This window comes from Opisthocomus hoazin, chromosome 4 (genome assembly GCF_030867145.1).
Source record: "Opisthocomus hoazin isolate bOpiHoa1 chromosome 4, bOpiHoa1.hap1, whole genome shotgun sequence".
NCBI classification, from domain to species: domain Eukaryota; kingdom Metazoa; phylum Chordata; class Aves; order Opisthocomiformes; family Opisthocomidae; genus Opisthocomus; species Opisthocomus hoazin.
Window position 1 is genome coordinate 62,777,321 of NC_134417.1, and position 17,890 is coordinate 62,795,210.

At 38.6% G+C, this 17,890-nt stretch overlaps 1 protein-coding gene across 5 annotated transcripts in view; it reads left to right on the forward strand.

Annotated features, from left to right (window-relative positions):
- The first annotated feature begins 861 nt into the window (after positions 1-861).
- The window catches only part of ETV1 (ETS variant transcription factor 1), a 64,888-nt gene continuing 47,859 nt past the window's right edge, over positions 862-17,890 (forward strand). For 2 of the 5 annotated variants that reach the window (XM_075419242.1, XM_075419245.1), the window contains exons 1-5: positions 862-1,029; positions 1,523-1,656; positions 2,436-2,523; positions 4,025-4,072; positions 13,909-13,962. In XM_075419242.1, coding sequence (XP_075275357.1) covers positions 1,612-1,656; positions 2,436-2,523; positions 4,025-4,072; positions 13,909-13,962 — 235 coding nt within the window. In that variant the 5' untranslated portion in view covers positions 862-1,029; positions 1,523-1,611. Of the gene's footprint in view, positions 1,030-1,225; positions 1,390-1,522; positions 1,657-2,435; positions 2,524-4,024; positions 4,073-4,245; positions 4,593-13,908; positions 13,963-17,890 lie in introns of those variants that run through there. The other 3 variants (XM_075419243.1, XM_075419244.1, XM_075419247.1) reach the window with 3 other exon arrangements.

A 17,890-nucleotide genomic window follows, 5' to 3' on the forward strand; every position in this document is an offset into this window, starting at 1 on the left:
AAATATAGCTGCTGTACGAAACCACTCGATCTGCTTTGGTGCGCTGTGGCAGTTCAGAAAGGGACGAGCCTTTTAGAGGCAGCCCTCCAACAGCTGCTCCACACAGAGAGAAGAAAGCTCACTTTCTTTGAGAAGTCCCCAGAAATCCTGAGCTTGATAGGTCCTGGCAATACAGCACCAAGAAAAACCTACCCCTCTAGATCCGGTGTCTGGATGCTGCCAAATTCTGCCCACAAAACTAGAAATTATGTCATCCCAGCAGAAATAACAATTGCTTTCTATGATTCAGCTAAAAAAAAAAAAACAAAAAACAACACCACAAAACCCAAACAGAACCCCGCCAGCAGCCAGCCACCCCGGGCTGCCGCCGGGCCCTGGCAGAGGGTGCGAAGGCTCCGCCGGTGTGGCGGAAGCCCCTCGCCGCGCCCCCTCCCCCTCCCCCCGGGCTCCCGCAGACTTGTGCGGGGCTGCCCCGCCACCAGGAACGGTGCGCGCCTGTGCGGAAAAGGGGGGGGGGGCTGGGTGGTGGTGTTATTTTGCTTTCCCGACTCGGGGAGGCTAAACTTTTTGTTAAATTATTATTATTTTTTAAAATAAATCACGTGAGGGGAGGGGGTTGCCTTGCCGCCCGCAGGGGGAGGGGGGTGCAGGGGTGCCCCGCAGCAGGACCCCGGGATCCGTGTGGCGGCCCCCGCCGCGCGCCCGAGTCGCGATTCCCCCCCCGGGCAGGGAGCGGAGGGAGAGCGGCGGCTCGGCCCCCTCCTCGGCGGCGGGGCCGGGGGCGCCGGGCCGGGCCGGGGCGGGCGGCGATCCGGCGATCCGGCGGGGGGCGCGGGGAGCCAATGGGCGGCGGGGATCCGCCGGCGCGGCTCGGGGGCCCCTGGAGGAGGAGGAGAGGAAAAACCACGGGGCTGAGCTCTGTCAGTGGCGCTCGCTGCTTCCGAGGGGGAAGTGCCGGGGGATAATTAATGTTTTTATTAAATTTGGAGGGAATTTTTTTTGCAGCCGATCGCCGCGCGTGGCCTTCAGGTGGGTCTTCCCCGCAACTTTGCCCGCCCCCCCCGCAGGATAGCGCGGTGGTGGGCTGCGGGAGCGGTCCCGGGGGAGAAGGTGGCTCGGTGCGTGGGTGGGGGGGGGGGTGTGCGCGTGTGCGTGTGTGCGTGTGGCTGCGGGCACTGCCGCCGCCGCCGCGAGGTGCGCGGCTCGCCCCGCCGTTCGCCATTACGAGCTGAGCACACGCTCGGGAGCGCCGGGGCTGCCCCTGGCGCGGCTGGCCCGGGGGATGCGGCGGGGAGCGTCCGCGCACCCCTGCCCCTCGCCCCGCTGGCTGCCGCCGCCGCCGAGGAGTGCTTTTGCTCCCTGTTTCCCTGGCGGAAGCGTGTGACCCAGGTGAAGGCAGAGAAAGGAGGGTTGTTTTTATGAATGGGACTCTTTGAGGTTAATTAGCTATGCAAATTCAAGCAGTTCATTCATGATTTTTTTTTTTTTTTAAATCTAAAAGCCATCTTGTATTCCCCTCTAGGCTGATCGAAGTCCAGAGCCCGAGGAAACCTCCAGATCAAATGCCCAGTAAATAAAACACTGAGCTAAGACTTGTGGAAGAGCTGCAGGATGGATGGATTTTATGACCAGCAAGTGCCTTACATGGTCACCAATGTGAGTGATCAGTTCAAAGTTGGTGTTTATAAACTTGACTCTGACTTCTTTCTGTGGAGGAGTTTTGCAGACAGAGTATCTGCTTTGTTGCCGCTGTAGGGGCGACTCTTCATCTGGGAGCTTTGCCTGCAAGATGAGCCTGTCTTCTTAGTTATTTCTGTAAAGCATCATGTTCTTTTAAAGACAGTTTTGGGTTGATTAAAAAATCATGCACATGATTAGCGGATGAGAGAGGCAAGAGCAGCAGCAGCTGCATTCAAAGTTTCTGGCTGCGTCTGCCTGCAACGCTCACAAGAATGAAGTTCAGGCAAATGTTAACATTTTTTTTTCCCTTTTTTTTTTTTCCTTTCAGGACTTTGCAAACAACGTTATAAGTAACACAGGGAAACAAAGCAGTCTATTATAATCTCATGTCTGGGTTCTCCTGCGTAGCTTATGCAGAGGGGATTTATGTGCTATTGTGTAGGTTTGCGTACTTTAAATGCTAAAAATACATGGTTGGTATTGTGTTGCTGCTTGAACACATTATATGTGTATCTGTACAAATAGATGTCTACATAGATAGATAGAAGTGTGTTGCATTTAGACACAGGAATCTTCTGGAGGATGTTAGGTGCTCAGCAATATCTTTTGCTAGAAATTGGAGGCTGCGAGATGATCATTTTTCCCTGTTTGAAAATGTAAAGAATTTATGTTGGCTTGGAGTATTCTTGATTAAATGAAAAAAAACCCCAACAAACCCTCAGATTTCTAAAGTAACTGATCTTTCCTGTTTATAGAATCCGCGTGGGAGAAACTGTAATGAGAGACCGACAAATGTCAGGAAAAGAAAATTCATTAACAGAGACCTGGCTCATGATTCAGAAGGTGAGGGCTTGTTCTCCCCCCGCCCCCCCCTTACTAATGCAGAGAAGCTTTCTGAGAGTTATTTATTTATTTATTTAGGAGATAAAGATATCTAAATCAATCTGAATAAAGAAGACAAGAAAATTGCATTTACTACTGCAAAACAAACTGGCAAAGGCAATAAACTGATAAAGTTGGTTTTCTTTCCTTGACTTACCCTGTTGCATTTTAGGTACTGCTGCACATATGGCACATGGATGTCATGCGCTGAGGCCAAGCCTTTGCAGCATCTGACACAAGGCATGGCACCTGGCCTTTTCACCTTCAGGCCTCTTGAGATTCAGAGCGTTCCTTATTCCTCTCGTCTTTTAACATCCTTTTCACTGGTGTGTGTTCACTGGTGGTAGCAGGAGCAATAAGGCCGGTGTGGAGACTGTTGGTTTTCACTCTAGCTTTACTGTAGAGCTCCTGGTGTCTGGTAGCATGTTTCTATTGCTGTGTAACACTGGTAGGGTTACAAATCCTGGGACTGATACATTTTTCAAAATCCCTACTTACTTGCTTGGAAAAGTTGATGCTAGGGTAGATTGAAAACAACTTTCGGATTTTCAGTTAAATGATTTCCCAACATGAACACGAGATACCAGTCCACAGGATAAATGAATAGCTTCTGTCATTTAAGTGTATGTAAATAGTTATCTGTCAGCATTCATAAAAGAGGAAGTCTGTCTCAAAATACAGTAAATTAAAAATAAACCATTTGTCAGTTCAAATATCCTACTTAGTAAACAGAATTTTCGTAACTGAGTTTCTGAGCTTTGCAAGTAAGCTGAGTGCTGCTCTGGTTTACACCCATTGTAAGCAATTGATTTCAGTGAATTGCAAAAAAAGATAAGCTGATGCTAAACTCAGTCCATGCAGAAAGTGGTTTTGCTTTAAAGTAGTACAATGAGTACAGCATAGAGGAAATAGTGGCAATTCTCTTGTCATACGAAGTAAAACGTAAGGGGAAGTACACCAGATTTCCCATTTCTGTTTGCTAGTACAGCATCTCAGGTCTTTGCCTCAAGATTTTTATATGATAGTTACGACTGTGCTAATAGAAATACTCAGTCATTGCTCAGACAAAACTCCTGCTGAAGTCCGAGAGAGCTTTATCTGGGGCAGATATTGCAGGAGGAGGCCTGAATGGTATAAGGAGAAATAGTTCACCTGTAAGAAAGATTATGATTTTTAACTTTTCTACGTATAGCTGAATGAGCCTTTTATACGGCAGAGCTTGGTGAAGATTCTGGTTGTTAGTTCAGGAGTTGATAAAATAATACAGTAAATGCTTCTTTTTTATTAATAGGTGTAGAAAAATCATTAACTACAACCTAAAAGTACCTACTTTGTAAGGTTGACTGTCAAAATGGAATTCATGTATGTTGTTCTTCAGGAAAAATGTATTTTTGAACATATTTTAATCTTATGAAGACATTAAAGGTGTGAGTCTTTTAGCCATGTCTTCATCTTTTGGCAGAACTCTTTCAAGATCTGAGCCAGTTACAGGAGACGTGGCTTGCAGAAGGTAAGGGAAAAAACTGCTTGTAAAAAGAGGAAAAACAACTCTGGAGGGGAAAAAAAAAAAAGTCCTGAACTTGCTGTCTTAATGTTCAGCCCAATTAATTGAGCTCTAAAAGAGCCACCTCATGTGTCATGCATACATTAGAGCCTCTGATGAGTTTGTCTTTGGGGACTCTGGGGCTGCTCTACCCAGTGTCATCACAAATTACCAGGAGAAATTGCTTCCAGCTCACAATCACATCTGCTTTTGGCAAGAACTAATGCACCAAGACTTCAAGTTCTAAGCCTCTGTTCAGATTTTAATTGCAATTGATCAGGTTTATATTATTGTACCTCGAGAGACTACATACAGCCAGAACTGGGCTTGCTGTTTCCTTTAAAGCAGCACATATAATTATTTGGTGTTCTGGTGGAGTACTTTTCTGATGGCAGAAATTAGTTTCTCTGGGTTCATCGGGACGGGATGCTTCAAGATTTAAGTGCAAGTGTCTTCTTTCCACCTTGTTCACAACACAGAACATTAGGTGTGTATGGAATACTTAAAAAGTGTTTTTTGTTTTTTTTTTTAGAAACCTTTAATTATTTTGCTTGTTATTTTTGTCTTCATATATTTGTAGTTGTGAGTTTGTGTACTGGGAGATTAGAAAACTGACATTGGTCTGTTTTACACCTGCTTGTGCTTTTAAGTATTTCAGATAATCTTGCAGAGCACATTCTGCTGGAGAGAGAAGGTTTAAGAACAATAATGTAGAAATCTGAATTTAGAGTAGCTGTTGAGAGATTCATTTAACAATAACAAAAAATGAGCTGCTGCATTAAGAGAACTTTAACAAAATGCAAGGTAGCTTTCTGCTTGTTGAAGTGCAGTTGTTCTCTTCAGCAATATTTTCTGATTTTTTTTTTCTTGATATTTACAATACTGGTTATTCCAAGAATAAGGATTTTTATGCATTGTCTCTTCTTAATGTTTCTGATTGAAATTTTTATGTAAACTTCTGCATCTGAAATATATGCAATTTTGATGCAAGTTAATAATCTCTCCAAATTTATCCTGCTTTAAAATGAATGTGAGTATTCACCTATGTTTAATTTTTGTCACGTACTGGACTATGCAGAGTTGTTTATATATGTTTGTTTATAGATGTTATGCTTTTTTGGGAAAGGAGGAATGTCGGGGTGAACTGCTTGCTGCTGATTTTCGTAGAAAGAGGGAAATATTGCTGATGACTACTTGCCTACATACTGATTTTGTCTTCACAGCTTTGTATGTAGTTAGTCAAGTTCTTAACCTGTAAGTCAGTTGTGGGGTATAGTTTATTTTGCTGACATTTTTATTCTCCTAGCATTATTTTTAGCATGTGCTTGTTCTGTATAGAACCAAAAAGTCCTCTTTAAATCAATGGATCAGAGCATATATTTTTATGAACTAATATGGTTCTTTTCTAATCATTGAAAACAGGATGTCCTGTACTAAGATAATTTTTTGTAGTATAGTGGTCAGATACAATTGTAACTGTCTCCCTGTGGTAATTTTCCTAGAGATCTCTTTATTTTGTATCATCCCATTCATTCTAACAAGCCAGAAGTATGTTAGAATACTACTCAAAAGATGCTATTTTTGATGGAGAGGAGAACTTTTAGTTTGTTTTTTCACTGTCATGGATGTTTTTGTTTCTGAAAATGATTAAATTTCTTCGATCATAAGTCAGAAAAATACAGGCAGATTCATAATGCATGTGGAGATAATAATGTAAGTTTGAAAAGTAATACAGAATGTAAAACTGATTTAATCATTTCTGTAGGTACAGAAATTAATGTGATAGCAATTTTTATTCTGGAGGCATTCTGCGTATTTTAGACTAGAATGAATTGTTTGAAAGCCTTTTTTTTTCTTTAGCTGAGTCTATATCACTTGATAAATTTAGATAGGTTTTAAGAGAGAAAGGTGTCTAGTCCTTTGTCAGTTAGGTTGAGGAACCTTTGTAAAAGCAGATAGTACCATCTGGTAGGTATTTAACAATGAAAAAAAAAGGTTGCCTTTTCATGTAGGAGAGGATAATAAAGCTAAAGAATGTTGTATTTTCCCCCAGCATTTTACGAATAAAATTACAGGTTTTTCAGTGTTCTAGAACTATTTGAAGAAATATGTATGTTTTGGGCCATGCCGTGGTTTTAGCTGTTCTATAAAACACGAACTTTGCACAGCTTTTCTAAACGCTAAGCTAAAACGAAATAAAAAGTCAAGATCAGAAAATCAAATATTGAACTATTAACTTGATCACAAATTTTTATTAAAAAACCCCACCCAAACCAACTTTTGGTAGTCTTTATAATATACTAGTGTTTGAGGATATTGTAGCTCTGCTCGAATGTCTACATGATTGAGCTTAGGCAGGAAACAGATTTTGAAATTAGACTTGTTTACCCATTGCTAGATGTGTCCATTTAACTTCTTCTGGACCTTCATAGGCTAGAAGTCTGCCAATTTGGCAGCATCAGTAATGTTTACATATTTCTTTTCATAGTGCTCTGGAGCCAGGGAAATGACCATGAAATTTTAAAACATCTTGACCCTTTTTAAGAAAAGCAGTGGCAGCTGACCAGGTTTCTCCCACGAGTTCAGATCCCCACTGGGGAGTAACCAGGTCAAAAATCTACTTATTAGTTAGGAGAAGAAAGTGAGTTGCATTTTATGACACAAAAAGTGCTTGTGGATTTTTTTTTTGCTTTGCTTTTCCTGAAGCTATCCTTACTCATCATATATTGTAGCCTGGAGATTTTTACAATTGATGTCACCTGTGACAAGTTGGTGGTAAACAAGTAAACACAAAAGAAATGTATTCTTTTCCGATGGAAAATGGTGGGAGGTTCACATGTATTAAAAGAATTAATCCAAAATGTAAACAATTCAGTAACTTCTTTAATATTTTATTACTCTAGAATTAACAAGCTGAATACTACTTACAGAAAACTTACAAATTTATTCCACTGGCTGCATACTAGATTTTTATGGAAATGAGTTTTGCTTCCTACTCTGTGTAGTATTAAATAGGTAGGAAAGAATCTAAAATATTTTGATATAAACCTTACCTTGAATAGGTTCCCTCATGTCAATTGTGCAGGACAGAAGATAGATTATAACTGTTTCCTGATGCCAGAAACTGAAAGTGGGAAGCCTTTAATAATTGTTTCAACCTTCAAACTTGAAAGGAAATAGTTAAAATTGCCTCTTGCTAACCAAGGCAAATATTATTCAGATATTACCTTTTGTTTTATATTTAAATAACTTGATAGCAACATTTTGTCGTGATAATACAAAATGACTTTATTGATTCTCTATATTTGGAATCAGATTGGTTTTGGCAGATAGCAATTGTTCAGTGACTTGAAAAAAATGGTTCAAATATTAATCTAATGTTATCTCATCATGGTGGCTGTTACTTCTTATGCTGGAATAAAAAGAATAGCGAGAACAAGTTCTTAGTGAGTCTTTCCATTGTGAAAGCACTTGGTTTTGGGGGAAGAATAGATTAACAAAAAATCAGATTTTTGTTTAAAATTACTCTTTCAGGTACTAGCTTCTCTTTGAGCTTGTTAAAGATATGCAAAAGGCATCCCAAGCAAAGAGAAATAGTGAATTCATGCCCTAGATCTGCTTCTTAGGGCAACAGATAATACGCTTCCTGAATGGTAATAAACTGAAAAAATAAAATATAATGTTCTTTGGGTCACTTGGAAAAATACACAGAAATTAAGTGAACAGTAAGCGGTTTGAAATAATAGCTGCAGGTAATGGGTTCATGCCTCTACTGCAGCTTAGCTGAATTGGGTGGCTGGCTGCTGCAAGCTGCCAGTATTTAAAAGCTAGTTCTTGGTATATGAAAGTAAGTTATTTCTCTCAAATAATTAATACCCAAATTTGGAATGAACTTTAGGAAATAAGTTTCTGCCCTCTGTTCTCTAGTCATGAAGGATGCACCAGCGTCATGGTGATGTCTAAGCTAGTGTTTACTTCATTTCTTAAATTAGGAGGGATGAAAATTACTAGTTTCTAGTTCTCAAATGATTACTTTTAATTAAAGAAAGTAGTAGATCTTCAAATATTAGTCTAGTTAAAGTGATTTCATTTAAATCAGTGAAGATATGTAGCAGCTTACTCTGGCTAACTAGCTTTCTTCTGCCAAAAAGTTGTCAAATTTATCAGGTGTGAGGCAAATGTTATGTGGCCATAATTAACAACTATCTGCATTTTACTGGAGCAAAAGTAGCCGAGAAATCATAGTTTAATACCTCTATCTGAAATCTGTCTGATGGGGACAGGCACTCTAAAAGGCAGTGAAAAGATTCTCATTTTGGAATTTGTAATACAGAGAATAGCTTTTTTTTTTTTGAATTCCAGTGATCCCACAGATTTGGCTTTCAAATACTGATAACTCTCGATCTTAAATATCTGTGCTCAAAAAAAAGTAGAAAGTTAGATTAGGCAAAGTGGGGGGGAGGGTGTTCTTTTTTAAGAATAAATACAAAAAGAATAAAACTGCCAGAAATCTACAAGTCTGAAAAGTCTGTTTAGAAATGAACTCTTTAACATTTTTCATTTTTGCTGAAAAAGTGGATGCCTTTTACTCAAAATAATAATTTTCAAGGGAGTAGCGGGGTTTGTGAACCGTGAGGGATAGAGCGAAATATTAAATGTGAGTGTTCCTTTTAAGCTAACTTTTTTCTCTTTTTTAGTATAGCAGCAAATGAAGAGCAGATTCTACAAACCCATCTTCATATTCGTAGGGATTATTCACATACGGAAAAATTATGAGATCTGGAGCTAGTTTTGAACTGCATTTAAGTTTATTAGAGCATCTCGCTTTTTGTGAAAAGGATTTTGGGTTGTTTTGACAGCAAATCCGGTGCTTATGGGAAATAATATTTTTTACCATCTTGAAATTTGTCACTGTTTTGCCTCCTGAATGCTCCTTTGTTAGAAAACAGTTGTTCCCGTGGAGGAGGAAAAAACCCCAACAGCCAAACACTTCCCCCCCAGCTCTTTCAGTAATACCTAAAATTTGTACAGTCTTTCAGATAGTCAGAATGACAATGAATTGGAGAAAACTCCGTAGACTCATTACTGTTGAGGCCTGAAGTCTTATTTTAGCTGAAGTCAGAATACTATTGTTCATATATAATTCGCTCTGAGTTTAAATTTCTTTTGACCCTTTGAATAAATAATTGATATTTTATAACTAATTGCTCTTAGCTCTTAAAGTGAAGCCGGAGGTCAGAGAACACGGTACCGCAGGAAGTGTTCTGCTACCCAAAATGAAGTTTTAAGTGAAGTGAGGAGTCTTACGGCTGCTTGTTTTTCTGGAAAGTTTCTGCTTTTTAACAGGAGCACCTTTCCCTGGAGTGCAGCTGAGCTTTTGGAAGCAGTTTGTGATTGAGAGAAGAAAGAGTTAAATCTAAGGCCTTTACAGTTCACTTAACTTTTCATTTATTAAATACGCTCCTCAGCAGGTCTGTGCTGCAGCTTGAGACAAAGCAGTGAAATCAGTGTGTTTATGCCTAAAGTTCAAGTTTACTTTGCTGTAGCTTTCTGGAAGGGTGTGACATGAAAAGCTTGTGGTTGGGGCCACATGGTTCATGCTGGACTGTGTTTTTGTGAATGGAGGCAGAACTCCAGTTCTGACTGCTTGTCTTGAGGAATTGCTTCGGAGATCAGCTGTCTCATTCACTGGCAGAAAGAATGACTCATACATCTTCTGCCTTGTTTGGCTCCAGGTCATTGTTACAGTGGATAGAGCTGGTTTTAATTAAATATTAACTCCTTTTGTCCTGGATGCCTGTGAACGGGGACTTCTTATTTTTGTTTACTTGCAATGAAAGCGAGCTAACAGGCCCTAGTTTTAAACTTTTTTTCCCTGAATTGCTTTGCTTTTGGAAAATGAGCTATCAGTTCAGCTTTTCCAAGGCTTTTTAAAGCTCTAAAAACTACAAATAAGTATTAAGTATTTTTGTGCTCTGAGTGTTTGCTTTTGGCAAACTGATTTTAACTCAGTAGGCAGTGAAACTGTAAAATCTAAACTGATAAAATCCTCAATATCATCATTAACATTTCGGTAGGCTTCCCAAATCCTCTTGAGACATTATAGCTATAATCAGAAGAAAAAGAAAACTTTTGGTAATAATCTAGAGTAGGCTGGATAGCTTATGCTGCAGATGTTGTCTACTTCAGGAGTCTGAGACTTGATGGCTCTGAATGTGGGATGAACTAATGTAGCTGCTTCTGCTATTAGCAGTAAAAGCCACGTGCTTAATATCCTTCAAAACCTTTTATTAGTCTTTTGGAATATACTTACCTTCTCAAACCCCCATCATTAAGTAGCTTAGGGAAATACTTTTGTTCAGTTAGATGATCATTTCAGATATCTTTTTCAATTTTCCTCTGAATGACAAAGTTTTTTAAAAAAAAAAAAGTTTTGGTGATTTATGCATTGTGTCTTGTATTGAATATGTTAGCAGAGAGCAATGAAGATTTTATGGCAGTCTTGTTGAATTGCAGTATTTGTGAATAAAAGAAAAGAGGAAATGAATGGCATATGTATGTAAATACGCAGACAGTTGCAACACTGCAAGTTACATTTTCCTTTTGGACATTTAGGTTAAAGTATCTTTACCTGCCTGTTTAATTTGCTACACAGTCTGCCTGTAATTATCCAAACCTGAGGTACAAAAGCCCTCTTTCGTTTGAGTAATGGGATTATGTGTCCCAGCCATGTGCCTTCTCACAGCAAGATGCTGGTGGAAGAACTCTATATATTGGATTGATGGTGGTTGCTTGCATTTCTGTGGTATGATCATGTGCAATTTCTGCTGGTTTAAAAATAATATCAGATTAAACGAAGGAATAATTTCTTATTTCCAACAGTTAGCAGGTCCTTTTAATTTCTTTGTATAGGCTTGTGGGCTCATTTCTAAGGTACTGATGCTACTAAAATTAGATTCCGGTGGGAAATGCATGTTCCTGGGTTGAGCATTTTGGATGTTGCTATTTGCTTTGTTTATATTTGGCAGGATTTTAAAAACTTCTTAACTTGCTGTATTCCTTTTCCTACATAGGCTTTTAAGGCTATGTCAATATTGTATTTAAAATACATTTTGACAGCGTAGTCTCTACCTATATCTAGAGTACTGATAAAGTGATGCGCTTTGATCTCTATTAAATATGCCTTCATAAATTTTGGGCACCTGTGAATGAAGTGTATTTTTCTTGTTTACTCCAGACCAAATCAGAGCTAATGACAGTGTCTTGAAAGTAATGTAGTGATTTTCTGTGACAGTTCAACCAGATATATTTGATTTTTTATTACTCTTTGGATGTGAAAAAAAGGACTTTATTTACTGATATACACGTAAGTCTCTATAACAGGTTTGTTCTGGAGTAAGTTGAGTTGAACGGATAAAACCTGAATAAAGCACTGCTGAATCAGTTCGATGCACAGAGTACGCTCTAGAAAGTTATATAAGATTGCTCTCTCAGTTCTGCAATCCCTAAATGTAGCCTCCTGATTTCAACAGGAGTGTTTTTCGTTTTCTTTTAGCCCTTTTCAGATATCCCAGATTCACAAACTAACACATATGTATATGTACAAAATGCATGCGTGTGTACACAGAATTAGAGTCATCCTAGCCTCCTCGCTGCGTTAGAGAATGATAGCTGGCTTAAGAAAAATGTGTGGGATGTCTTCTCTAAACAAGAAATTAACTCTGAATGTACTCGTAAACCCTTCAAAGACAACTGGAAATATAAGAAATCCTTAAGAACTGATTTTTAAGTAGGAGACCTTGATTTCATAATCGGGTTCTTCTATGGCAGTCAGATATTTGGCACTTTCGTAAGGAAAATGCCTGACATTCACATGCAGTGAATTGCATGAAATGTCAGAAATTGCAGAGTGTTAGTATTTGGGCTCATATTGTCCCTGAGTTAAATTCTAGTGAAAGTCCTGTGGTTTCTCTGGAGGAAAGAGATATTTAATGCGTCACAAATACTGGGAATATTTCATTGGTAAAATACATGTTTTATACAGCTTCAAACTTGGAGGAGCTAACATGTCCTCGGAGGTACTAGTTTCTTATAAAGGGATAGGTTACTGCAATTTTTTTTATTAAAAAATCCAAGCAACAAAGCAACAATAGCTATGTTTTTTTCAAAGTAATGCTAATTACGCTTCGTGTACTTATCTTACTCACACTTCTTTTCAAATCTGTGTTTGCAGATTTCCCAAGGTCGCTTGTTCTTAAGGGGTATTTGCTGCAACTAAGACTGTAGGACTTTAAAAATTTATTCTAAAACTGAGAGCAAATAATTTTTCTGTATAATAAGCCTGATTCTGAACTCTTTACCCAGGAAAAATACTCCCAGTTAAGTCATTAGAAATATTTCCTGGGTAAGGAGTGGAGTTATGGTCCATGAAGAATACTGTAGTGCACATTCAAAATAATTGTGAGTAATTGTAATTAAATATGTATTTTTAATTAAAAAAAAATCTGTTAAAAATAGCAGCAATTGCACATATATAAAGGAAAGTGGATGCTTCCTGAATTATAAAGTGCTCTGAAGGGCATTAAAGTTATATTTTATCATGTAACATGTTTAATGGTTTGATAGTCACAGTTTCAATAAATGATTATATAACCAGTATTTACCTCTCAAATCTTGTTGGGTAACCAGATCACGGCAGATTTTAACTTTTAATTAAGATTGTATGAATTATTTGCTTGTCCTTACACAAGAACTGTGTAAATTAAAATATTTTCAAACAGATACTTTTATGCAGCCTTGCTGCGCTGATTCTGGTTAGCATATGTTGAGGGAAAGATGACAGAGTTCAGAGATGGTAAGCTGGATCTCTCTTGGGATGTGTGAGGATGCCGCTTCTCAGCATAATGTTCTACAGTTATTTGAGTGTATTCACCTATAATATACATTTAGTGGTATTTCAGCTTAAATGGTTTAAAGGAGTTTGTACAGCAGAGTATGAGAGATGGCTAATGTCTTAGATATACAATGAAAAGGAACTGTGATACCACAGACACAAAATCACGTCTCGGCAGACCATGAAACAATTGTATTTTATAGCTCAGGTTTGTGATGAAAGTTTCCTAAAAGCGAGGATGATCTTGTACAGGGTAAATCGATGTTAATAGTGATTCTTTAAGTAAATCCTTTTTTTTTTTTTTTTTCTTTTCTTTCTTTTTTTTAATGTCTGAAATGTTGTCATTGAACCAGGAATTCTGTGGTTTGGCAAAATAGTTCTTTTTGAGTATTTAAAACAATAACAGAAAACCCCTGCTGTGTTGGCTGATTGCCATGAAAAATTGGAATCTTTTTTAAGTAAGCCGAAGGTGTGGCAGTTTGGGGTTAAAGATGCGTAAGTGTTAAACGGTAGGATTTGGCTTTATGCAGACTTTCTGTGGAGATATTTTGAGAATGAGCACTGATGGGTTTTCCCAGTGGCATGGTAGGTCCAGACCCTCTGTGCAGGGAGCGAGGCAGGGCCAGTGCCAGTGTCAGCCTTCACGTCCTCCCATCCCTGCCGCTCTGTGCCGCGGCTGCTCTGGACTCGCACTGCACCGCACAGTTTCACCCCGCAGGTTATCTGATATTAAAATTACTTGCTTGCCTGATTTTCATACTCAACAGTGAGGAAAAAAAAGGTCCTAGTTTTAATCTTGGCTGTGCTTCAAATTAAGCACAAGAGTCTTTATTTATGCTTTAACGGCTTCTTTTAATTCTTTCCTTCTTTTTGTTTTTTGTTTGTTTGTTTTTTGTTTTCCTTTCTTCAGCTCAGGTACCTGACAATGACGAGCAGTTTGTGCCAGACTATCAGGCTGAAAGTTGTAAGTATAGTATGAATCATCACTTTCTTAAAAAAATGTATTTGTGTATTTATATTTGGGTCTTCATATTTGTTATTTATTGTGTCATCTGCGGTCATGTGATAGCTCCTTTTGCCGGTCGGTGACATCAGCACGATGAATAGATAAAGCAAGTGGCATTTTGATGTGCAGCCCAAAAGAAGTTGCTTGGACTGAAAGTACAACCTTTAGCAGGGGGTTCTCTCCTGTAATTACCACCCCCAGCACTGGGGAAGCAAGGAAAAACTCACTTTGTGGAGATGGAGGGAGTTTCTCTGTCCGTGGCATGAGGAGAGGAGCATGTTGACCCGGTACGGATCAGATACTGTGGGACGTAGGAGGCAGCTCTGCTGAGCAGAAATCGGGCTGCTCAGTACCGTTTGTGTATTAGTAAATAAATAAAATTCTCCACATAATCAAATACAGCTACTGCTGAAGCATTTTAAGTTGTCTTAGTGTGTGGGGTTTTGTTACTCAGACAAAATTTCCCTTTGAATTAATGGGAGGAAGCAGGAGTTATGTTCAGCTGCATGCTTTGCACTGTTTGCTATTTTACTTAACGTGTGCGCAAACTTCTTTTTTTTTAAACCTCTACCCCTCAAATCTGGCTTTTTCCTGCTAAAGTGCTACTGTTCTGTTAAATGCTGGCTCCCCTTCGCTGTACCTGCTGTTCTGTGATTTTGGGTGGTTGCAAGGGCATATTAAAGAAATGGCACGAGAAACACTATCTGACAAAGTTGCAGACTTCTTGCAGCTTCTTTATGCATCTGTCTTTCTCATGGCAAGGCTTCTCTCCATCATCAGAGGTCTCTTCTAAACTGTGTCTGTTGATTGCAGCAAAGCGTATGGTAGCTTTTCGATTTTGCTAGACAACTTAAATAATTTATCCTATCAGAGTGAATTACTGCAGTTCACTGGACCAGATAGCTGTTAAATACAGCATTCATGTACTAAAATGTTAGGATTAAAATTAGAGAGATTAGAAAGAATTGCATTAAAATAGTCTTTAACCCAAAACCAAATTTCAGACTTGTTGAGTTTTCTTGCAAATCTTCTAGTATATTTTCCCAGTTACTTAGAAATTGTTTTAAGAATAATTTATTGAGAGTATTCATAACAAGAAGGAGGGGAGAGAAAACAGAAAAAAAATTTTTTCGTCCCCTGGACACTGATAGTATATCTGCACAGCAAGAATTTATTTTTGTTTCTCTCTAGAAGTTCCTATACGTATACCAACCAACAGTCATGGTCACTTCTAAAGTTGCCCTTTGTAATGTCATTTGTGTTTTGGTTTTTTTTTTCACTTCTGACTTTTCAAATACTTTTTTTATTAAATTATAATATGAAAGCCAAAACTATTCTGTGAGTTGAAAATCAGATACAATATCCTACATATGGAGCTGTGTCCAAATATAGTCAGGTATGCGTACGTCCTTTGTGTAAGAGTACAAAGTTCAGTTAGGGCTTCTATTAACCCACAATTATCGTTACACAACAAGTCAATGATTCTTGGAAAATAATTTGTGAACTGTGAATGAAAAGCCCTATTGAAGCTGGTCACTGCTTTTGGTGATAAAGAAATTCTCCTAATATGGCTATTTTATTAATGCTATTGTATTTCAAAGTTCCTTAGCCACAGCTTACACAGTTTTATCAAAGGAACATTTATTTCTTAATTTCAGTTGGTTTCTTTATCTTAAGTAAAGGTCAGGAGAGCTTCCTGGAGAGTTACTCTGGCAAAGGTTATGGAGTTGCAGACATATACTTAGATATAATGTATGTAGCTGTGGGCTCTGTGAAACAGGAACGAAGATCAACATAACCAAAGCCATGGGGAAATTACTGCTGCAGAAGTAGCAGAATTGTGAGTGTTTTCTCTAGGATTCAAACCTGCCTTCAAACTCTATTATAATGACTTACTATATATAATCTAAAAGCCTGTACAGTACTCACCCTGTTACTGGCAGCAGCCTGGGAGGAGCACTTGGCTTTCTTTTTGTGTTTTTAATGTTTTTAGGTTTTTTTAAACGTGGGAGAGGATGGGCAAGCTTTCCTAGGCTCAGTGTTTAACACACATAATTGAGCCAAAACCGGTGAAGGACAGAAGTGTAAACCACTGAAGGAGGTCACAGCCACTTGCTAGTTCGGGGCAACCGAACTGTGGTCAGCCACCTCATTTAAATTTGCTGCACAGATTTCATTTATGAAGCTGTATATAGGTAGGGGTTGAGCACGTGGGATTTGCAGAAAATGTAAAGCAAACTGAAGTGCTCCATTGGAACAGTTACAGTCTGCAGCCTGGGTACAAAAATTAGTGACACTTTATTTCTAGCTTCATTGCTTGAGAAATGGGTTTTAAGACGGCAGTAGGTTTGTGGTCTTGAACTGAAACTTGTACCATTGAAAGGAGTGGTAAGAAACTTCAGTAACAGTAACAGTGGTGGAAAGATGTGGTTGAAACTTTCTTGCCTAGAAATCACCAAGTTAGTCAACTCTTGAAGCAAAGATCTGGAAGGTAGCAGAGGAACTGATATTGCCAAGAACTTGTGCTGTGTCCTACCGCTCAGCACGATTAAATGCCCCTTAAAGTGCCGTGGGCTTTGCATTTCTGTTCTGTAAGAATGATTTTAACTAGTGAAACTGCACTGGTATTAGTAACTAAGGGAAACATTTAGTTTAGATTAGATATAGAGTCAACTTTATCCTCTTAGGGGTTTAACTTCAAAGCTAGTTTGAGACCAAGAATATTTCAATTATGAGTTGCTATTAAACTTCAATCAATTTTCAAGAAGCAAACATAATATATATATATATTTATAGTTAGGTGTGGGCTTTAAATATTATGAATGAGATCAACAGCTAGCATAACTTCTTGTGATATTATTGACGTTACTGAGATTACGCATATTTCTGCTAGCTATGGATCCAGCATGTCAAGCTTCCCCTTAATGCTTTAAACAGCAGTTTACCTGTTAAAAGTTGAATTTATTTGGTTACTTCATAATGTCTTCTGGAAAGAGATCCTTCCTACCGTAGTAATCTTAGAAATGTCTGCACTTCCAAACTTTTCTTTTTTTGTCACAGCATCCAAAGACCCATCTTGTCCATCTTGTATTACATTTTTATTAAACATTTTTTTAACTTTGAATACCTGTCACAGAGACTCTTGTAATAGTTCAGCTCGGAGTGAGGAGAATGAAGAGCAGATAACTAGCCTGTTTGGATAAATTTGAAAAGCAGATTGCAGTTTAGTTTCTTGTAACCACCTGCTTTCTGCAACAACAGAACTTTTCGAGTTCTAAGGGAGAAAAATGTCTTTCAGAAAGATTTTTTTTTTTTTTTTTTGTAGTTACACTGGGAAAATATCACAATTGCATATTAAATAGTGTAATTTTCTTAGTCTTTCATTTCCATTTTTGTAAGAAATAAGAATTCCACAAAAAGAGGGAGGAATCACTTCTACAGCCATTTACTTGGGAATTGTTAGGTAGGTTGGTTTTGCCCTGCTCTGAATCTCTGTCTACACATCAGCTCACCTGTTTGCTATTTATTCAAGTGACTTCCTAATGACTCTTAGCAATTACTTGAAAAGTTGCGTAAAGCAAAAAAGCAAAATCTGTTTCTCCAAAAAGGTGAATACTTTTTTTTTTTTAAACCAACGTTCTGTATGTGACACTCTTTCCAAATTCTTGTCTAGTTCATAAGACTTAGTTAAGCTGGTTTTCTGTCTGTATAAAGTCAGTATTCACGTGTTGAGAAGGGTGACCTGTGTTAACTTCCTCAGATAAGGTTTCCTATTGTTTCAAGTCCATTTTCCTATACTGAGGAGGAGCCAGATCCTGAACTGGTTGTAATCAGTGGCGAGGCTTTCAGATACTGTAGAACAGCAAGGACTTTCCAGTCTAGGGGT